This window comes from Engystomops pustulosus, chromosome 11, assembly GCF_040894005.1.
Source record: "Engystomops pustulosus chromosome 11, aEngPut4.maternal, whole genome shotgun sequence".
In the NCBI taxonomy this organism is placed as follows: domain Eukaryota; kingdom Metazoa; phylum Chordata; class Amphibia; order Anura; family Leptodactylidae; genus Engystomops; species Engystomops pustulosus.
Window position 1 is genome coordinate 74,757,257 of NC_092421.1, and position 24,916 is coordinate 74,782,172.

Consider the following 24,916-nt stretch of genomic DNA (forward strand, 5'->3'; position numbering starts at 1 on the left):
ATTCTTTATAAAGGAACAAAATAAAATAATTTAATAAATAAAAATGCTGCTTCAAGCAGCCGTCAGCCGCATTTTATATACAAAGTCCAAAGTTAATGGGATTGCACAGAAGCCTGGAGCTCTGGTGTTTGCTGAATAACTAATGGGCGGAGGATGGATAATAAAGAGAGAGTTGCATGCCGTTGTTTCTGAGATATATGTGGCAAGAGCGAGCAAGTGATTGAATACGGGTCCTTTAGGCCAATGGAGCGAAGCCTCCTGAGGAGGAGCTGAGAAGTTAGCTGAAATATAGCGGGTTAGTCAAGAATAGACCAGGGGTTCCAGGAGTTTGGAGTCGAAAGGGAGTTTTAAAACTGTTCTATAGTTGGCAGCACTGGATGGGTTCAGGGAAGGCTTCTTTAGTAATGGGGTAACAGATGCATGCTTGAAAGAAGAGGGGACGACACCAGAAGATAGAGAGAGGTTGAAGATGTTAGTGAGATGAGAAGAGACTGCTGGGAAGAGGGACTGTACGAGATGTGAGGGGATGGGGTCACTGATGCATATGGTGGGGTGAGCAGAGAAGAGGAGCCTGGACACTTTTTTCGCAGTGACTGGCTCAAAATGGGGGGAATGAACAAGGTGAGGTAACGGAGGGGATTAATGGAGTGAGTGATTGAGAAATTATTTCCTGGCGAATGCAATGAATTTTATCTTTAAAGTTGGTGGCCAGATCGTCAGCCCCAAGGCCCGTGACAGGTGGTGGCACCTTTGGTGTTTGTAAGGAGTGAAGAGTATTAAAGAGCCTTTGGGGATTGTTACAGAGAGAGAATAGTAGATGAGTGAAGTAGACTTGTTTAGCGAGGTGAAGGAAAGAGTTATAGGTGCTGAGGATAAATTTTAAGAGTATACAGTATTACGAGGTCTGCCTGTTAAAGATATTTGATAGAGAGTGGTGCCATCTCATCTAGGGAACTTCTGACAGTACAGTTATAATGTTTAGTAGCCAGGTTAGGGCAAGTGAAGGAGGAGATGCATGATGAGTGGATGGAGAAAGAAATAAGATTAAGGTCAGAAAGTGAAAAGGAAGAATTGGTAAAATTAGATACTGATGAAAGTCGAGAGAATGTTTCCATCATTGAGTGGGAGGTCTTGTGAAAGACCTACAGAAGTAGTTAGCGATAATGGGGTAATTAATAGGGATATTAAAGTCTCCCATAATAATTGTTGGAATCTCACAGGATTTAAAGTGAGGGAGCCATGAGGTAAAGTCGTTAAGGAACTGGTAGGTTGAGAGAATGGGTGGAAAAGTCTGAGGGTGTGGACCTCAAAGATGTAAAAGTGAGAGAGGGTACAGGAGGAATGACCTGGAAAGTGCATTGTGGAGAGAGTAGTATGCCAACCCTTCCTCCCTGCCTAATCTCATGTCTGAAGCCCACCATAAGACAAAGCAGACTAGGAGGCAGAGTCATTCTGCTGGACCCATGTTTCAGTGATGGTCAGCAGGACTTAGAAAGTAACTGTTCATGAACAGATTCTAGTTTATTACACACAGAACGGGCGTTCCATAGGGCACATTTAAAATGGGTTATGGCTGGAGGAGAAGGAGGGGGATACACTGAATTTTGATAAGGTTAGCAGGGTCTCTGTATGAAGTGTTAAAAAGAGCAGAAGGTGGTCCTGGGGTAGGTGAGATGTACGCTGCAGCAAACAGGAGGAGAAAAAAGAGAGACAAAAAATGCTTCAGAGATTTATAAATGATTACCTGCTTCACAACAGAACACTGTGGTAAGTTAGTATGGTTATATAAAGTGTGTGAGTGGTGTGCAAAGGTGAGTGGAGAAGTGAGGCATTGATGGGAATAGTTGGTACTAGTGGAATAGATGGACTGCAAGCAAGTAAAACGACCATAGCAGATATTAGAGAGAAAGCAGAAAAGATTTTTAGACAAACATAACTGTTAGTTTTGCTCTGCCATCTTACCTGTCTCCTGTCCTGTCTAACTGCAATGTGTAACTGCACCATACTTTTCAGAATATTATACTTGTCAGAATATTATGATATGCAAAAAATCAAATAATGCAAGCATCCTATATTCACACAAATGTGTGCCTGCCGTACCATAGCACAGTGGGCACACGTCACCGCCGGGGAGAGGAGGAGCGCCACTCAACTCCGCCCCCTCTCCATAGAGAAACATGTGGCACGGCGCCGTATTCCTGGGTAAGATAGGACATGTCCTATCTTTACCCCGGGTATGGAACGGTACGGTGCCGCACGTGTGTTGCACCATAGCGCTCACATATTGCGACATGCGCCCATTGCCGTCTATGGGCAACATACCTTATATACTCGAGTATAAGCCTAGTTTTTCAGCACAAAAAACTGTGCTGAAAACCCAAACTCGGCTTATACTCGAGTAAAAAATATATAGGTTTTACCAGGTTTTTGTGGTAAAATTAGGGGCCTCGGCTTATACTTGGGTCGGCTTATACTCGAGTATATACGGTATATACAGCTTATATATATACCTCCCCCATACAACAGTGTGAATGTAGCCTTAGCTTGTAAAAAAAAAAAAAGAATCTAGAAGGAATGTGAAACAAGTTCTGAACGGAGACAAAATATAAATAATGTTATACCAATGTATTCTACAAATTACATCAAGAAAAGACCTAAAAGTATTAAATAAGTAGTAAATTAACACCACCCTCAGTTTTTAACCATTATACTGCAAGATATATAGTCGATGAATGGCTCGTTATCTTAATAATAGGTCGCATGTAACCGAATGACCAATATACAGCAGTAGCTATATCTTGTCGAAAAAATATAGCCATCCAGTATTTCCAGGAGTTAAATCTTATGAGTGGACTATTACCATCCAACCGAGGTATCCCAGGAATGAGATGTTATCATTGTAGTGTGTTATTGGCTACTGTATATTGCCCATAATAAAGAGAGATGTTTCTTTATGAGACAATTTTTTCTAGGTTCTGGAATGATCAGAATATCAGCTTTGTACATAGAAGAATGTGGCCGGCGTCTTCTCCGCAGGAAGTAAGATAGGCTCATTCTTATGGAAACCTCTACTGGTAGGACATCCAGCCCAGATGCCTTCCCAGAGACATTGGGGCTCATTTACTAAGGGTCTGACCACCGCACTTTCATCGGGTTTTTGAGGCACGCGATCGGATTGTGGCGCATCGGCACCGGCTTGCATGCAACAGAAATCGGGGGTGTGAAGTCCGGCGCGATTCACAAAGCTCGTGCGCCCGAGTTCCTGCATCCGTCACTTCCCCGCCGAGGTCCGCCGGAGATCACCTTCTTCTTCCCGGTGCTTGTAAGTGCGTGTCCTGCGACACAATTTGAAATGTTAAATCCCATGCGTAGTCCGTATCCGTTGGGTTGTCTGACGGCCCACCCCCCGATTTGTGTTGCGTGCAAGCCGGCGCCGATGTGCCAAAATCCGATCGCGTGCGACACAATCCGATGCGGCGCAGATCGGAAATTGTCTTCATATCCGACCAAAGTGCGGCCGCAGGACCCTAAGTAAATGAGCCCCACAGTGAGGGTTTGTGGTTTTTAATTTAAATAACTGGGTCTGGACCTACCCCATTGTAGGCAGGGTAACTATTCCCACCATTTTCAGCCCCCTAACCCCATTTTTCAGCCATTTAGGGGGTTCAGTAGGGGTTCAAGTTCAGGATCAAGTCCACGTCCTTAACCAAATTTTGCACCGATATCCAGACGAACCCGGATTTTGCCCAACCCACTCATAACTACCGAACAAACTTTTACTGTTAACATAATCACTTGTAAGAGTTCTGACAGACGTTTAGAAACGTAATAAAAGCGCATGGGGGAGCGCCACGTCCCGGTCACATATGCTTCTCTATGGAAACGCATCTAAATGCAAGACACTGGGTGTTGTTTACTGATTGCATGCGTTTCGCACAAATGTGATTGGGCCATGGCACGCCATTTTATGCTTTGATTTTGTTTGTAAACAGATGCTAAGCATGACGTCTGACAGCAACCTAACCCGTCCAAAAGATGAAGTTATTAAAGTATGAAATTAATGTAAGTAGGACAAATGGGCACAGTGTTACCCTAGCATGACCACAAATTTATGTACAATTGTCTTTTGAAAAAAATTACCATATTTTTCAAACTATAAGGCGCACTGGATTATAAGGTGCACCATCAATAAATGCCTGCTAAAACGTCTAGGTTCTTATATAAGGCTCACGGGATTACAAGGTGCACCTGATTATAAGTATGAATGACCAGCAGGTGGCAGTGTTATAAAGGGCGATCGGAGGACGGGATGTACGGATGTAGGAGTGAGGCTGTGCTCAGTGTAATCTCCAGGATGACCTGCAGAGGCGCCGGTGTAATGATGGAGACCAGGCGGAGCGTGTGCCCAGATCAAGTTTTTTCCATTTAATTTCAGATCCAAACATCCATATAATGAGAGATGATCGCTGCGGCGCCCGGGCTCCAAGCCACCGCCCACATGTCAAATAATTAGCATCTGGTGTTTAAATAGAATGTGAAAAATACATAAATCTCTTCTCATATATATATATACATACAGCTTTTATATATATATATGCTCCAAGTCACTCACACAACATCAACACAAGACGCCCCTGAGGCCAAGCTCGCCCGCTTTCCTCCCGCTTTCCCTTAAATAATTTACAATAAAATGACTATAATTACAGCAAGGAGCCGAGCGCTGCCCCCGATCAGCCGGTCACATGACCTTCTCCCCGGTCCGGCCGATCGGGAGGCGCCGGCGCCTCGCCACACATTCAAGTACAACCGACAAATCGCTGGTGGTTTAATCATCCAAACAAATCCATGGATGTGATCCGAACACACAAAAACACAAGACCCCGTGCAGGCTGGAGGGTCATACGATGCTTCTTCTGTGCTGGTGTTAGGACCCTGGGCCAGGGTCATGACCCTCTGATCCCAGGGTCATGAGAGTCATTCCCATTGAGGGATGCAATGTTCTGCTGTGTGACGGGTCACAGGATGGGGGCGCTCCACAGGCTGCACAGTATAACAGACCCTGCATGTGTATTGTACCCCAGAGCTACGCTCACTCTTCTGCTTCCTATGTTGTATAATGCCTGCCTGGTACATCCCATAGGTCCAGCACATGCGCTGTGATGCTGGGGTGTACTGGGTCACTAAACCTTTCATCATAAGGACAAGTAGTTGGTTGAGTGTCGCCCCGACAGGTTCCCGTGTTCTGTGCACATATTGGTGGGGGTACATTTATGATTTGTTGGGGCACCTGGAGCTGCTATAGAATTGTGCAGTGCTAATACAGTAGAATCTGGGGTATAATGCACTCACAGTGATGTTTTGGGGTCCAGTGATCTTACAGTTATGTTTGGGGTGCACTGCTATTATATTATTTTGGGGTGCAGTCCTCTTACAATAATGGGGTGCAGTATTATTTTGGAGTGTACAGCTGCTACAGTATTATTTTGGGGTGCAGTGCTCTAAAAATAATGTTTGGGGTGCAGAGCTCCTGCAGCATTATTTTGGGGTGCAGTGCTCTCACAATAATGTTTGGGGTGCAGTGGTCTCACAATAATGTTTGGGTTGCAGTGCTCCTGTAGTATTATTTTGGGGTGCAGTGCTCTCACAATAATGTTTGGGGTTCAGTGCCCTTCCAGTAATGCCTGGGGTACTTCACACATGACACACAGCAGGGTCAGTCCAGTGACTTCTTCTCTAGCACCTCCTTGGAGGAGCTCCTGGAGTAGGGCTCGAAGGCAGAGGAGCTGAGGTATCGGGCAGAGAGTTCCTGCAGGTTTCCGGCCATTGTCAGGGGGTTAGACGTCAGCCGATTGGCTACTGTGCCTAGGAGGGATGGCACTGGCATGCCGAAGATGCTGTGTCCAGTAGGGGAGGGGTGCAGTCCAGATTGGTGAGAAGGTGTGCTGGGAACTTCCGGGAGGGTTGGGCCCCCAGGACCAGAACTGCTTTGAGCCCTTAAAGCACCTGTGGCACAAGCAGGGATTAGTCCAGGCAACCCGGGAGGAGACAGGAGACGGCCTTGTTCCAGAAGTCGCAGGACACTGCAGGTGGCGGCCGTCTCTGACACCACCGACCTCAACTCAGAGTCTTTCCCCTGGTCCTTCTTCTGTTTTGTTCTACGGTTCTGGAACCAAACCTTCACCTGCAAGGAGAGAACAAAGGACATGAGATAGACGCAAAGAAAGCACAACAAACGTGGAAGCAATGCATATCTCTGAGGTCTCTGAGCGATGTTTGGGCCCGGGTGTGAGCCTTTGTCATGCAAAGTACAAGTGATACAAACGGTTATATTTAGTAAAAAAAAGCGGGGTAACATGACCCCAGCGATTCACCTTTGCACCTTACAAAATTAATATACGATTCATAAAAGTGCACGACATAGAATAATCTGATACATTTAATACACACTACAAAGTAACACATAATACATGATAAATACACAGCACTACAAGTGACATGTAATACATTATACAGGGACTTGTGAAAGTATTCAGACCCCTTGAACCTTTCCACCTTTTGCCACATTTCAGGCTTCAAACATAAAGATAGATTGTAATTTTTTTGGTGAAGAACTCAATTTATTGGATATTTATTGGATAACTGAAAAGTTGGGCGTGTAATATTATTCGGCCCCTTAAGTGAATACTTTGTAGCGCCCCCAGTTACAGCTGCAGTGGCTCGGGGTATCAGGTCTCTATCAGTTTTGTGCATGGAGAGACTGAAGTTCTTCCCGTTCTTCCTTGGAGAAGAGCCGGAGCTCAGGGAGGTTGGATGAAGCGTCTGTGAGCAGCAGTTTTCCGGCTCTTTCCACAGATTCTCCATTGGATTCGGGTCTGGATGTGACTTGGCCGTTCTAATACCTGGATACGGTTATTTGTGAACCTTCCATTGTAGATTTTGCTTTATGTTTGGGATCATTGGGGGACATTTACATAAAGTGTCGGTGTCTGCATTGGCTTTGTTACCGACCTGCTCTCGGAAAGAAGACACACATTTAATATTGTGTAGCTGTGCAGATACATTTCTGGCACTGAGAACATTTTCTGTCCCTGGGACCAAAATCTGTCCGAGCACCAGAAATGTGTCCAACAGTCAGAGAACAGGCAACAGTGCACTGTTTTGTGTCCCTGCTAGACCAAATTTCTCTTGGTCTACTTTCCGCCAAATGACAGCGCCCAAAAATGGCTGTGACACATATTAATTGTGTCTGAGGAGGCGATCGGATGATCCAACTGATTCGGAATTAGCGCAGGGTTAAAGTTTCAAATTGTGTTGCCAGCCCAAGCTCTTACATGCACCAGGAAGAGGAAGGTGAACTCTGGCGGACCTGAGCGGGGAAAGGACACATGCAGGATATCGGGCGCACTATAGGATTATAGTGGAACAATGCACTTTATGTGAACACTGGTGACCGGGTAAATAAATGTGCCCCAGTATATATCAAAATTCAAAAATTCAAAAACTATGTACTATAAATTACAAAAAAATACTTTTTTTTTCCACTTTTAACCCCAAATAAGAATAAAAATAAAAAATTTGTAAAACTTTTATTATGTTTTTACTATCTCAATGGGGGTCATTTACTAAGGGCCCGATGGCCGAACGAATACCCGACGGATTTCAGAAAAACCGCCGCATTTAAAACAAAAAATATGTTGCGGAGCTTGCACTTACCTTCACTCAGCCCGGCTCGGTGTATTCCAGTGCGTTCCGATGCTCTTCAGCACAGCAGCGCCACCTGGTGGACGGCGGAGGAAATGCCTTAATAAATCCCGGCCGGACCCGAATCCAGCACAGAGAACGCACCGCTGGATCGCGAATGGACCAGGTAACCGGGTAAGTAAATCTGCCCCAATGTGTCCCGAAAAAATACACTGAAAAAAATATTAAGGTAGCACGCAAAAAAAAAAAAAAAAGTTATGGCCCTTAAACCGCCGCTTACAAATATTCGCTAAAAATGCCCGGTCACTAGAGCCTTTTCAGGCTGCGTCACTAAGGGGTTAATCTTCTCCACAACAGAATCGCGGACCTACCTGTTGACATGAGACTATGACAGAGCAGGTGGATTTATACGGAGACCTGATTACACACAGGTGGATTATATTTCTCCTCATCAGACATTTAGGACGACACTGGATCATTCAGAGATCAGAGACTGAACTTCTGGAGGGAGTTTGCTGCACTGGAGGTAAATGGGCCGAATAATATTGCACCGCTAACTTTTCAGTTTATTAGTTTTTACAAAAGTTTTAAATATCCAATAAGTTTTGTTTCAATTCACAATTGTGTCCCACTTGTTGTTGATTCTTAACCAAAAAATTACAATTTTTATAACTATTTTTATACCAATTTTTATGTTTGAAGCCTGAAATGGGGCAAAACGTAGAAAAGTTCAAGGGGGCCCGAATACTTTCACAAGGCCCTGTATATACAATACATGTTACATATATGTGACACAAAATACATGATAAATACAATACAAATTATTGCTAGTGGTCTTTCCCATTCCCTTGTGACATCTGAAGAGCCGGCACAGCAGCTGCTGCTCTCCCACTCCCCACGATGCTCCTTCAGGAGGAAATGTCTGTTAGGCGGGACACAGGGGGAGGGTTGTGCAGGAAGCTGCGCTCTGCGCTCTGTGCTCTGTGGTTTTCCAGGGATGTGGTCCTCTTTGCTCATGTCCTGGATAACATGTAAGTGACCACTAGAAATATGTATGTAACGTGTGTATATGATGTGATATGCTAATCTGTATGCTATATATTGTGTGTTGTGTATGTTGTATGTACATGTGTATGTTGTTTGTGCTTATTAACATGTACCATATATACTCGAGCTTTAACCCGAGATACCTAATTTTAACACAAAAAACTGGGAAAACCTATTCATTTGAGTATAAGTATTGACTCAGGAAATACAGCCCCTGTCCCCCAGTATACAGCCTGAAAGCCCTAGCCCCCCAGTATATAGCCAGCAGCCCCTGTCCCCAGTATACAGCCTGCCAGCCACTGCAGTATTTAGCATTCCAGCCCCAGCCCCCCAGTATATAGACAGCAGCCTCTGTCCTCAGTATACAGCCTGCCAGCCACTGCAGTATATAGCATTCTAGCCCCTATCCCCCAGTATATAGCCTGCCAGCCCTTGCCCCCCAGTATATAGCCAGCAGCCCCGGTCCTCAGTATACAGCCTGCCAGCCACTGCAGTATATAGCCTGTCAGCCCCTGTCCCCCAGTATATAGCCTGCCAGCCACTGTCCCCAGTATATAGACAGCAGCCCCTGCCTCCAGTATATAGTCTGCCAGCCCCTGCCCCCAGTATATAGACAGCAGCCCCTGCCCCCAGTATACAGCCTGCCTGTCACTGCAGTATATAGCCTGCCAGCCCCTGTCCCCCAGTATACAGCCTGCCAGCCCCTGTCCCCCAATATATAGCCTGCCAGCCCCTGCCCCCAGTATACAGCCTGCCTGTCACTGCAGTATATAGCCTGCCAGCCCCTGTCCCCCAGTATATAGCCTGCCAGCCCCTGCCCCCAAGTATATAGCCTGCCAGCCCCTGAACCCCAGTATATAGACAGCAGCCCCTGCCCCCAGTATACAGTCTGCCTGTCACTGCAGTATATAGCCTGCCAGCCCCTGTCCCCCAGTATATAGCCTGCCAGCCCCTGCCCCCCAGTATAAAGACAGCAGCCCCTGCCCCAGTATACAGCCTGCCTGTCACTGCAGTATATAGCCTGCCAGCCCCTGTCCCCCAGTATACAGCCTGCCAGCCCCTTTCCCCCAATATATAGCCTGCCAGCCCCTGCCCCCAGTATACAGCCTGCCTGTCACTGCAGTATATAGCCTGCCAGCCCCTGTCCCCCAGTATATAGCCTGCCAGCCCCTGCCCCCAAGTATATAGCCTGCCAGCCCCTGCCCCCCAGTATATAGACAGCAGCCCCTGCCCCCAGTATACAGCCTGCCTGTCACTGCAGTATATAGCCCGCCAGCCCCTGTCCCCCAGTATACAGCCTGCCAGCCCCTGCCCCCAAGTATATAGCCAGCAGCCCCTACCCCCCAGTATATAGACAGCAGCCCCTGCCCCCAGTATACAGTCTGCCTGTCACTGCAGTATATAGCCTGCCAGCCCCTGTCCCCTAGTATACAGGCTGCCAGCCCCTGTCCCCCAGTATATAGCCTGCCAGCCCCTGTCCCCCAGTATATAGCCAGCAGCCCCTGCCCCCAGTATACAGCCTGCCTGTCACTGCAGTATATATCCTGCCAGCCCCTGCCCCCAAGTATATAGCCTGCCAGCCCCTTCCCCCCAGTATATAGACAGCAGCCCCTGCCCCCAGTATACAGCCTGCCTGTCATTGCAGTATATAGCCTGCCAGCCCCTGTCCCCCAGTATATAGCCTGCCAGCCCCTGCCCCCCAGTATATAGACAGCAGCCCCTGCCCCCAGTATACAGCCTGCCTGTCACTGCAGTATATAGCCCGCCAGCCCCTGTCCCCCAGTATACAGCCTGCCAGCCCCTGCCCCCAAGTATATAGCCAGCAGCCCCTGCCCCCCAGTATATAGCCAGCAGCCCCTGTCCCCAGTATACAGCCTGCCTGTCACTGCAGTATATATCCTGCCAGCCCCTGTCCCTCAGTATATATCCTGTCAGCCCCTGCCCCAAGTATATAGCCAGCAGCCCCAGCCCCCCCAGTATATAGCCTGCCAGCCCCTGCCCCCCCAGTATATAGCCTGCCAGCCCCTCCCCCCTCAGTATATAGCCTACCATCCCCTGTAGTATTTAGCCTGCCAGCCCCTGTAGTATATAGCCTGCCAGCCTCCTGTAGTATATAGCATGCCAGTCCCCATAGTATATAGGCCGCCAGCCCCACCCAGCATATATTGAGCCCCTGCCCACCATTATATAGTCGGCTGGCCCCTGCCCCGGGTATGCCAAGACTTTAATTTAAAAAAATTAACACTGTAGTCACCTTTCCGATGCCCCCGCAGGTCCTCTTCTTGCTTTGGATGCTCCGGTGCCTCTTCGGATCCTCTTCCAGTTTTTCAGCTCCTCTTCGGGATGTTTGTGAGGGGACCCGAAGACGAGCAGAATGACCCAAAGAAGACCCGAAGAGGCACCGGAGCATTGGAAGCAAGAAGAGGACATGAGGGGGCGTCGGAAGGTGATTACAGTGTTAATTTTTTTTAATTGATTCGAGTATAAGCCAAGTTATTTTTTTCAGCACAATTTTTAATAATCCAGTAGGGTCACACGCTCTTATTAGATCTGGTCTATTTTCAGGATGTGACACAGTTGCACCTTTTGTTTTCTTGGTATTTAGCTTCATCAAATTGCAGCAGCATTGTGGCATGCCTCAGTAATAAACGTGGCGCAAACTCCGACTAAGCACTACCATGCCCCTTTAGCTGCACATGCCCCTTTATGTTATGTGTACTATATGTCTTGTGTACTGTATGTGTATGCAGTATGTGCTGTTTGTTGTTTGTACTACATGTACATGTGTATGATATGTGCGCTGTTCTGTGTGGCAGTGAAGCTTCACTACATTCCTCTCAACAAAAAGGGGTATCAGGGGTGCACAACCCGAAGCATTGTCCACACGCAGCCTGTAAACCCTCAAATTGTGGTTCACATCCTGAGAGCACCTCCATAACTGATGGTCATTGGTGCTAGAGGCCAGGTAGTGGACACTGGTTGCATACATCAGGGTTCAGGACACTGAGCAGAATGGCCCCAGGAGCAGTAAAGCAACCAGGAGAGGTAAGTACTTGTCAGCTCTACTGTTCTTGGTTAGTAGATGATTTATATATTTCTCTGCTCTAGGGGTCTCCAGTATTATTAGTTGTATTCTCTGGGGCTTCCCAGTATTATCTTTGATTGCTCTGTGGTCTCCACTATTAATATCCTCTCTGGGGTCTCCACTAATATTGTCTCCTTTGCAGCATTTGGTTGCTGGAGTGCCATTTTCTGTTGTATTGTGGTCATTAGAGCATCAGGAAATCTGGTAACTGGTGCAGCCCATGAAAGTCATGCAGTATGACAAGTGCTGTATATAATACTATACATACATAATGTACAGGCAGTGGTGTATACATGATGTAAAAAAAACCATATCCAATGATACCAAACTTAAATTGAAACCTCTATTTTTGTGATGCAAATTCAAATTCCCCATGAAAAATTACATGGATTTGACCTAAGTCTATTTCCATTTGGTATCAGATGGCGCTGTACCTCGCCAAAAATCTAAACATGTGCAAAAATGTTGAATAAGGGAATATTTCAATAAATTCACAACAGATCCAAAACCTGAATATAGACTTATGCAATATTTTTCTAAAAGCTATCCGATATTTTCAAATTCCAGCACTAAATTCCCTTAGAATGTTGTTTCCCCTAAATCCCTTCCTTGGTTGAACCTGATGGATATGTGTCTTTTTTTTAACCGTATAAACTATGATACTTATTCCAGTAACTTTTTCGGCAACCAGAGAAATCCCCATCTTCAGAGCGGAGGAGACTTAAGTTAATCGTCTCTCCGATGTGTGAGAGGCAGGGACTCACATTACACCTGCCCCCAATGTGTGAGAGGCGGGGACTCACATTACACCAGCCCCAAATGTGTGAGAGGCGGGGACTCACATTACACCAGCCCCCAATGTGTGAGAGGCGGGGACTCACATTACACCAGCCCCCGATGTGTGAGAGGCAGGGACTCACATTACACCAGCCCCCGATGTGTGAGAGGCGGGGAATCACATTACACCAGCCCCCGATGTGTGAGAGGCGGGGAATCACATTACACCAGCCCCCGATGTGTGAGAGGCGCGGACTCACATTACACCAGCCTCTGATGTGTGAGAGGCGGGGACTCACATTACATCAGCCCCCGATGTGTGAGAGGTGGGGAATCACATTACACCGGCCCCTGATGTGTAAGAGGTGGAGACTCACATTACACCGGCCCCTGATGTGTGAGAGGCGGGGACTCACATTACACTAGCCCCCGATGTGTGAGAGGCGGGGACTCACATTACACCAGCCCCTATGTGTGAGAGGTGGGGACTCACATTACACTAGCCCCCGATGTGTGAGAGGTTGGGACTCACATTACACCAACCCCCGATGTGTGAGAGGCGGGGACTCACATTACACCAGCCCCCGATGTGTGAGTGGTGGGGACTCACATTACACCAGCCCCCGATGTGTGAGAGGCGGGGACTCACATTACACCAGCCCCCGATGTGTGAGAGGCGGGGACTCACATTACAACAGCCCCCGATGTGTGAGAGGTGGGGAATCACATTACACCGGCCCCTGATGTGTAAGAGGTGGAGACTCACATTACACCAGCCCCCGATGTGTGAGAGGCAGGGACTCACATTACACTAGCCCCCGATGTGTGAGAGGTTGGGACTCACATTACACCAACCCCCGATGTGTGAGAGGCGGGGACTCACATTACAACAGCCCCTGATGTGTGAGAGGCAGGGACTCACATTACACCAGCCCCCGATGTGTGAGAGGCGGGGACTCACATTACACCAGCCCCCGATGTGTGAGAGGTGGGGACTCATATTACACCAGCCCCCGATGTGTGAGAGGCGGGGACTCACATTACACCAGCCCCCGATGTGTGAGAGGCGGGGACTCACATTACACCAGCCCCTGATGTGTGAGAGGCGGGGACTCACATTACACCGGCCCCGATGTGTGAGAGGCAGGGACTCACTTTACACCGGCCCCTGATGTGTGAGAGGCGGGGACTCACATTACACCAGCCCCTGATGTGTGAGAGGCGGGGACTCACATTACACCAGCCCCCGATGTGTGAGAGGCGGGGACTCACATTACACCAGCCCCCGATGTGTGAGAGGCGGGGACTCACATTACACCAGCCTACTATGATCAAATCATGAGTTTTTTGATTCATTGTGTATTTCTTGAGATGGCCCCAATTTTGAAAATGTTTTTCCCATGGATGAGACAACCAGCATTTTTTTTAAACTAATCTCATTCTAGTTTTGCTTTACTCTTCCTTGTTCTTCTCTTATGTCACTCTAGACTCGTAGGTTGACTATTTGATCAAATTTGAATTGCTTTGTATTTTTTTTTTTTATAAGTTGTGATTTTTTTCTTTTTTTCGACAAAAAAAAAAAGACTTTGATCATACATTTAATCATGCTCATTTTATTCTGAAGAATCCCTATCTGCATTGAAAATATGGGAATTTCCCATTTAAGGTTTGAAAGTTTTTTGAAAGGTTTGGTATCATTGGATAGAATCTTAAAAAAAAAAAATTGTCTGTTATATATTTAGTTTTTTGATTCGATGTGTTTTTCACAAAATATTCCAACTACACACAATTTTTGTTACATCCTTTATAATACTATATATAATGTATAGGCAGTGGTGTATATAATAACACATATAAAATATACATATAGTGTTATATAAAATTATATATATATATATATATATATATATATATATATATATATATAGGCGGTCCCCTACTTAAGAACACCTGACTTACATACGACCCCTAGTTACAAACGGACCTCTGGTTGTTGGTAATTTATTGTGATTTAGTCCTAGGCTATAATGATCAGCTGTAACAGTTATCACAGGTGTCTGTAATGAAGCTTTAGTGTTAATCCTGGTTCTAATGACAATCCAACATTTTTAAAATCCAATTGTCACAGAGACCAAAAAAAATTTGGCTGGAGCTACAATTATAAAATATACAGTTCCAACTTACACATATATATATATATATAGCCAGTGGTGTATATAATACTATATATATAATATACAGGTAGTGTTGTATAAAATACTATATATATATATATACACACACACACACACACACATATATATATATATATATATATATAGCCAGTGGTGCATATAATGTTCTCTCTCTCTCTCTCTCTGTGTATATATATATATATATACATACAATGCACAGGCAGTGGCATATATATATATATATATATATATATATATATGTATATAATACTATATAGAAAATGTAGAGTCAGTTTATAATTATATTTATATACAGGGCAGGTTTTAGGCAAAGTGGGGCCCTGTGCAAAACTAAAAGTGGCAATGTACGAGAAGGAAAAGAGGGTGGGGTTTAACGGGTGCACTTGTATCCAAGAAGCGTGAGGTGTCCTCATCATGGACCAAAACTATTTGAAGTCAACAAGTTTTATTAGCGAGATATAAAATACACTCAAACTAAAAGTGGGGCCCCAAAATAAAAACTTTTTTGTGAACAGTCACAGTGAGAGGCTCCTTTAGCCGTGCACAATAATAACACTTTGTAGTTACACCCATTAGTAGGGAAGTGTCTGTAATATGGGGCTGTAGGAGAATGTTATAGGAGAGACAGATGATGGGGAGATGGAGGATAGAAGATACTTAGGAAAGATGATAGAGATTTATAGATACAGAAATACACAGTAGATTATATACAGATAGATGATAGATATGAGAGATAGATACAGTAGAAGAGAGATAGAAGATCGATTGATAGATGAATAGATAGGAGATAGATAAATAGACAGATTATAGGAGATAGATCAGCCCCTTAACATCTTCCCTGTGTATATAATACTATATATATATATATATATATATAATGTTCAGGTAGTGGTGCATATAATTATATATATAAAATATACAGGCAGTGGTGTATATAATACTTTATTTTTAATATACAGGCAGGGGTGTGTATAATACTATATATAATACTATGCATAATGTATATAATGTATATGCTGTGGTGTATATAATACTATATATATAATGTAAATGCAGTGGTGTGGATAATGTTGTATATATAATATACAGGTAGTGCTGTGCTCTTGATGGGTCTGGTACCTGGGTCTCTGAGAGATTGAGCTGTCGGGCCAGTTCGGTTCTCTCCCGGCCCACCACGTACTGGCACCTTTGGAACTCCATCTCCAGGCGGTAAAGCTGTTCTGCTGTGAACGAGGTCCGGGTCCGCTTGGGTCGATCCAGGTCCAGGCCCTTTGGCAGGATGATCTCCCGGATAGAGCCTTTGGCATCTGTGGGAGCAAATCCACAGGGTCAGACGTGTCACTCTAGAACCCCCCAGATCTAGTCATTGACTACCGACACCTCACACCCCTCGTATCTGCACACAGGTCCCATGCCCAACCCAAACCAGGCACTGGGTGCCCCAGAAGTCATTTTGGCTTTATCTAGTCTGAGCTCCGGGAAAACAAACTGCAATTCTGTATCATAATCATCACGTGAATGTAGTATTTGTAGCATATAAAGTATAGTAATTCTGTATATAATGAACAGTGTATAATTGGGGAAACACCGAAACATCAAATCACATAATATAACATTATATAAAAATGTAATGTAAATGTAATATAACACATTATAGCAGCAGACAGTACAACATCACATCACATGAAAAAAAAACAGAAAGAAAAGAAGAAAAATAAAAAAACACAAATAAAATAACACAATATAACATTGCATAATTGAACTCACTACATCCGTACAAAATATATCGTAACATAAAATGACATCACAGGATATAATAAACTGCGACACACAAAATAAACGCAATATACCATCACAAAATATAATATAACACAATATAACATCACAATACAGAATATGTCACGCTATAACATCACAGAAACTAATGTCAAACACTATAAAAATCACAGGATATATTTTATAACCATTTATAACATTGTAGAATATAATATAACACGGCAAATAATACACTCTAGCATCACATCACACAATGTAAAAACCTTCTATATCACACAATTTAATATAACACATTTTCAGGTCTTGGGTTTGTTTGATTTATCTTATAGGGTAAAATACCAGGCTGCTGAATAGTTTTAAAAAAAAAAAAAACATATTCGGAAAAGTCTCAGGTTCTTTGAATGTCTTTCCTACCCCTCCTCGTGAGTGGATTTTTATTAGTTTACAGAGATTGCATAAACAGTGGGTCAACTTTGCTGGATAAGTGAAAAGAAATAATAAAATAAAAAGAGAAAAAACGAAAGTGGAAAAAACTAAGATAAACGACCCCCTATTACATCACACAAAATAGTATAAAATACTACGAAACCAAGAATGTTGAACAATATGACATACACATAATATGGCACAAAATATAACACAGTAAATGTCACACAAAATAACACTATAACATGACACAATATAATATAACACACTATAACATGACACAATATAAAACAATATAACATGAGACAATATAATATAACACACTATAACATGACACAAAATAGTATAAAATACTACAAAACCAAGAATATTGAACAATATGACATACACATAATATGGCACAAAATATAACACAGTATAATGTCACACAAAATAACACACTATAACATCACACAATATAAAACAATATAACATCACACAATATAATATAACACACTATAACATGACACAATATAATATAACACACTATAACATCACATAATATAAAACAATTCCGTATAGCATCATATAGTATTATATAACACACTATAACATGACACAATATAATATAACACACTATAACATGACACAATATAATATAACACACTATAACATCACACAATATAACACACTATAACATGACACAATATAATATAACACACTATAACATGACACAATATAATATAACACACTATAACATGACACAATATAATATAACACACTATAACATCACACAATATAACACACTATAACATCACACAATATAACACACTATAACATGACACAATATAATATAACACACTATAACATGACACAATATAATATAACACACTATAACATGACACAATATAATATAACACACTATAACATGACACAATATAATATAACACACTATAACATCACACAATATAACACACTATAACATGACACAATATAATATAACACACTATAACATCACACAATATAATATAACACACTATAACATCACACAATATAACACACTATAACATGACACAATATAATATAACACACTATAACATGACACAATATAACACACTATAACATCACATAATATAAAACAATTCCTTATAGCATCATATAGTATTATATAACACACTATAACATGACACAATATAAAGTACATACTATTACATCACACAATATTATGGAGCACACTATAACATGACATAACATACTGAATGCAGTATAGCATTACACAATATAAAATAACACTATAGCATCACATATCATAACACAATATAATGTAAGACACCACAACATGACAAAACACTAAAACATTACGCATCGCACCATATAATATAATACAGTATTACACTACACAATATAAAATAACTCACTATGACATCACACCATATAATATAACTCTGTAACATCACATAATATAACACTATAGCATCACGTAACATAACACACTAAAACATAGCACAATATAATGTAACACACCACAACACGACATAACATCACACCATATAATAGAACACAATGTTACATTCCATGTTTTGACAATAAAAAGTCATATAACACTTGAACAATCCTAAATAAAATAATATGTGAATTATATAATACAGCTGATCTGGGAGGCTATCACTGGAGCTTGGGCTATGCCATAGTAATAGTAGTTATAATAAATAATAAAGATAATAACATGAATATAATCTGTAATATAATACTAATAAGAATCATCATAACTATAATTATGATTCTGGGTAGTAAAAAAAATAACAGTGAATAAAAAAATCATTGTAATTTCATAAATATTAATAAAATAATCATTTCTATGCTGAAGTTACAGGTGTGATATATATATACAATGGGGGTTATTTATCATGAGGCGGCTCCCCGGGACAGGTCTATGTTTGCCTTTGGATCTTCGCTGCCAATCAGAGTCATTAAAGTGTCATTAAAGTCGTATGATATGTGCCACAGTTGCATTAAAAAAAAAGTCACAAAATATCATCAAAAGTCTCAGAATTTTGACCAGGGCGGGGACTGGTGTCAATTTGCGCCAAAACTTGCACGGAAAGTCGCAAATCATGAATTCAGTCCTATTGTGAGAACTAGTCCATGCAGATAACGAAATGGCGCAAGCAGGGTCTATTCTGTACCACAACTGCGCCAAAACAACACCAAACATAGACAAAAATATTAATAATAAATTTCCCCCAGGTGTTATATATAAAGTGAGATATACTGTGTGTTATATATAGAGGTGTGATATACAGGTGTGTTATATATAAAGTGAGATATACTGTGTGTTATATATAGAGGTGTTATACACATACAGATGTGATTTTATATATATATATATATATATATATATATATATATATATATATATATATGTCATATACAGATGTGTTTTGTATAAAGTTGTGATATACAGATTTTTTATATATACAGGTATATCATAGTGTTATATATATTATAGTGATATACAGGTGTGTCATATAACAGATTATTGTGAATGAGGTGGGTCCATAAAAGTATGTACTAGGCCATACATTAAATAGTGATATACAAGTGTGTTATATATACATGTGTGATATACTACACAGGTGTTATATAAAGGAGCCTGTATACGGAGGTGCATGTATAGGTGCATATATAGATAGCAGATTTGCAGAGGTTTACATATAGAGAAGGTCTACACAGGTGTAATATAAAGTTGCAACATAAAATAGAGTTACGTGGGTAGAGGTGATATTGTAGAGGAAAGTTTACAGGGGAGATATTATAGAAGTGTATATATAGGAGCCGGTATACAGAGATGTATATATAGAAGAATGTATATAGAGGTGTATATATAATAGAATGTATGCAGAGGTTTATTTATAGGAGCAAGTATACAAAGCTGTATATATAAAACAGGTATACAGAGGACTATATATAGGAATAGGTATTCAAAATTGTATTTATAGCAATATATATATATAGTAATACACAGGTGTATATATATGAGAAGGTATATAGAGGTGTAGATATATATTAAAAGGTATACAGAGGTGTATATATAGGAGAAGGTGAAGAAATTTGTATATATAGGAGCAGGAATACAGAGGCATATAGAGAGAGAGCAAAGATTTAGAGATGCATATAAAGAGAAGGTATACAAAGGTGTATATATATATAGGAGCATATATACAAAGCTAATATGTGTAGCGATGGTAGGTGTGTATATGTATATATAGAAAAGTCGACACAGAGAAAAGATTTGCAGAGGTTTACATATAGAGAAGGTATACACAGGTGTAATATAAAGGAGCGTGTATACAGAGGTGCATGTATACAGAGGTGCATATATAGGTGCATGTATACAGAGGTGTATATATAAGAGCAGGTATACAGAGGTATAAATAGGTGCATGTATAAAGAGGTGTATATATAGTGTCAAGCATACAGATGTGTATATATAGGAGCAGGTATATAGAAGTATATATATATATATATATATATATATATATATATATATGAACAATTATACAGAGGTATGTGTATAGGAGGTGTACAGATGTGTATATATAGATCAGGTATACAGAGGTGTATATATAGGATCAGGGATAAATAGATGTATGTATAGAAGCAGGTATACGGAAGTGTATATATGAGGGGAGGTTTGTAGAGGTATATATATGAACAGATATACAGGGGTGTATTTATTGGAGCAAGTATACAGAAGTGTATATATAAAGAAGAAGGTATACAGAGGTGTGTGTATGTATAGGAGAATATACAGAGGTGTATATATTTCAGCAGGTATACAGAGGTGTTTAAAGGAGCAGGTATACAGAGCTGTATTTATAGGAGAATGTATACAGAGGTGTATATATAGAAGCTATACAGGGGTGTATATATAGGAGAAGGTATACTGAGTGTTTAAACAGTATCAGGAATACAGAGGTGTATGTATAAGTTCAAGTATACAGAGGTGTTTATACAGTATCAGGTATAGAGAGGTGTATATAAAGGGTCAGGTATACAGAGATGTATATACAGTATCAGGTATACAGAGGTGCATGTATAAGATCAGGTATACAGATGTGTATGTATAGGATCAGGTATACAGAGGTGTATTTAAAGTATACATAGGTGTATATGCAGGATCAGGTATACAGAAGTGTATGTATAAGATCAAGTATACAGAGGTTTAGATATAGGAGCAGGTATACCGTGATGTATATACTAGATCAGGTATACAGAGGTGCATGTATAAGATAAGGTATACAGAGGTGTATATACAGGATCAGGTATACAGATGTGTATGCATAAGATCAAGTATACAGAGGTTTAGACATAGGATCAGGTATACAGAGGTGTATGTATAAGATCAGGTATATAGATGTGTATATACAGGATCAGGTATACAAAGGTGTATATGCAAGATCAGGTATTTAGAGCTTTACATATGGGATCAGGTGTACAGAGGTGTATATATAGGATTAGGTATACAGAGGTGTATATATAGAACAGTTAAACAATGGTATATATAGGATAATTTATACAATATACAATGATGTATATACAATATACATGGGAGCAGCTATACACAAGAGTGTATATATAGGAGCAGGTATATAGAGCTTTATATAAAGAGCAGGTATACAGATGTGTTAATATGGGAACAGCTATACAGAGGTGTATACATCGGAGAATGTATATAGAAGTGTAGGTATTGGAGCAGGTATACAGAAGTTTATATAGGAGCAAGTAGAGGTGTATGTACGGAATCAGATATTCAGAGGTATATATATAAGATAAGGTATACAGAGGTTTCTATATATAGAAGGTATACCGAGGTACATATATATAGGAGCAGGTATACATAGTGTTTATACAGTATCAGGAATACAGAGGAGTATATATAGGATTAGGTATACAGAGGTGTATATATAGGATTAGGTATACAGAGGTGTGTGTATGTATAGGAGAATATAAAGAGGTGTATATATTTGAGCAGGTATACATAAGTGTATGTATTGTAGCAGGTATACATAGGTATATGTATATGTGCATTTATACAGAGGTGTATATATATGTATAGAAGCTATACAGGGGTGTATATAGGAGCAGATATACAGAGTGTTTTTACAGTATCAGGAATACAGAGGTGTATATATAGGATTAAGTATACAGAGGTGTATATATATATATATATATATATATATATATATAAGTTATACAGGGGTGTATATATAGGAGCAGGTATACAGAGTGTTTATATAGTATCAGGAATATAGAGGTGTATATATAGGATTAAGTATACAGAGGTGTATATCTAGGAGCACGTTTACAGAGGTGTATATACAGGATCGGGTATAAAGAGGTGTATGTATAAGATCAAGTATACAGAGGTGTATATATAAAACAGGTATACAGGTTTATATATAGGAGCAGGTATACAGAAATATATATACAGGATCAGGTATACAGAGGTGTATTTATAGGAGAAAGTATACGCAGGTATATATATATAGGAGCAGATATACAGAGGTGTATATATGGCATCAGGTATACAGAGGTATATATACAGGATCAGGTATACAGAAGTGTATAAATAGGAGCAGGTATAGAGAGGTGTATGTATAGGAGCAGGTATACAGAGGTGTATATACAGGATCAGGTATACAGAGGTGTATATACAGGATCAGGTATACAGAGGTGTATATACAGAATCAGACATACAGATGTATACATTTAGGAACAGGTATACAGATGTGTATATAGGAGCAGGTATACAGAAATGTATATACCGGACCAGGTATAGAGAGCTATGATGATGACATGTAAAGAATAAAGTTTGTGCAGCTGCAGGGGTACAATGTTGTCTCAGTGTTCTGCTGGATGTTCATTTCTATAATTTGCAGGGACATGATAGATCCCAATGTAAAATGCAAGGTTTGGGAGTATGTGGGGTTTGGGGTACATGGGTGGCACAGTCCAGGTTACCTCGCACCAGGATCCTTCTGCAGTAGTCCGGGTCTGTGCTCTTGCTCTTGGAGCAGGGGTCGGACGCTCCCGTTGTTGGGGGATAGGATCCCTGTGACTGGTGTTCCTTAAGATAGGGGCTGGGGATGCCCGGCATTGGGTCCCTGAGGTCCTTGCCATCCTTATGCCTGGGCTTTGAGCCATGGGTGCTCTCCTCCCTCAGGTCCATGCTGTGCACCTTCTCAAACATAGAGGAGTTTTTGGGGTGCTATCCTGGCGCAGTGCTGCTGCTGGATCCTGATGTCACTGAGCAGAGGAGCGGAGTGCACCGAGTCTTCAGCCTCCACTCTGAGGGCTCCTCATCAGCGCAGCTCACTCTTCTGTAGATGGAGGAGATGTCAAGTGGCCCCAATCAATGACAAGAGATGATGAGGGGCCCAAATCACTGACAGGAATGGGCAAAGGGCCCCGTCACACAGGAGAGGGTTGAGGGTCCCTAAGTACTAAGGGGAGGGCTGAGGACTGAAGAGAAATACCACAATTACCAGGGGAAAGGGTTGCGGGACCTTGATCACGAAGGAAGGGCCCAGATCATTGAGGAGTTTGGGAGAGGTGACGAGAAGTGGCTGCAACGAGGTGGTGAGGGTCCGGTGCTGTCAGCCAGTAGTGGCCATGCGAGTCATCATTGCAGAGTGTCAGCCCCTGAGCCCAGTATTTATCCCTGCCCTCCAGTCCTCTGATGACACTGACAAATGATGCTCTTTTGTTGGAATTTGTGGCTCAGAAGAGAGGGTCCGGGGCTCAGCGGCCGCCTCCTGCCCTTCTTCTCCACTTCTCATGGGATTGAGCAGCTCCACGCACGGCTGAGGTGCCGGGACACTATCGTCAGGGGACCAGCAGAAAGTTTCTCCTGGCAGAAGCTGCCTATTGTCCTACCCAGAGCGCAGCCAGTAATCCAATCAAGCATTGATTAGGCCACAATGGCTCCATTCAAATCAATGGCCTTGTGAAGAGAGGATGGAGCGCTCCTTGTCACCTTGCATGGGACCCCTCCTCACAGACCTGCTCATTCAGCTCCTTATGAAGAATGGACGGAGGGCTGGTAATTATCTAATAGGACCGGCCGGGTGGGTGTCTGCCAGGGGGAAAGGAGAAAAACTCCACCAGGCTGAATGAGGAACTAAGATCTGGGCGGAGAGGCGAACCAATGCAACCTAACAATACAGCTCCTATCAGGGGCCCGCCACTAACACTGGGGGCCACACCGCCTCTGCAGATATCAAACTGCCTAGAGAACCTTTATCCTCATGTGACCTCTGGTCAGTAGAACTAGGAGCTGGGGGGTCGTTGTTACAATTATTCTTATGCATCACCTATCAATGTAACACAGAAGAAAACTTCCCCCAGCTGCTACATTATAACATATAATTCAGTTATTACACAGGACCCAACGCTGCATTCTGACAACTTATCCCCAATGTCAGCAGAAGAAAATAATGTACATGGTGGGGACTGATGTCAGCAGCATGGAGTTCTAGAGGCCTACAACACACAGTTACCAAACAACCATGCTTCCTCAACTCATGTAACCATCTATTCCTCATATAGATAACATATAGATTGTGACCTCACCTCGTGTCTCCATCTACCCCCCATATAGATTGTGTCCTCACCTCGTGTCTCCATCTACCCCCCATATAGATTGTGTCCTCACCTCATGTCTCCATCTACCCCCATATAGATTGTGACCTCACCTCAAGTCTCCATCTACCCTCCATATAGATTGTGACCTCACCTCATGTCTCCATCTACTCCCCATATAGATTGTGACCTCTCCTCGTGTCTCCATCTACCCCCTATATAGATTGTGACCTCACCTCATGTCTCCATCTACCCCCCATATAGATTGTGTCCTCACCTCATGTCT

General features: G+C 42.2%; 1 protein-coding gene across 1 annotated transcript; it reads right to left on the reverse strand.

The window, feature by feature from the left end:
• Window positions 1-4,410: 4,410 nt before the first annotated feature.
• Window positions 4,411-24,142, reverse strand: VAX1 (ventral anterior homeobox 1). The gene is made up of 3 exons (XM_072130502.1): window positions 23,011-24,142; window positions 15,925-16,112; window positions 4,411-6,181 (listed from the first exon to the last, which is right to left on the reverse strand). The coding sequence occupies exons 1-3, from the start codon at window positions 23,237-23,239 to the stop codon at window positions 5,714-5,716; spliced, it is 885 nt and encodes a 294-aa protein (XP_071986603.1). The 5' UTR covers window positions 23,240-24,142; the 3' UTR covers window positions 4,411-5,713.
• Window positions 24,143-24,916: the final 774 nt, after the last annotated feature.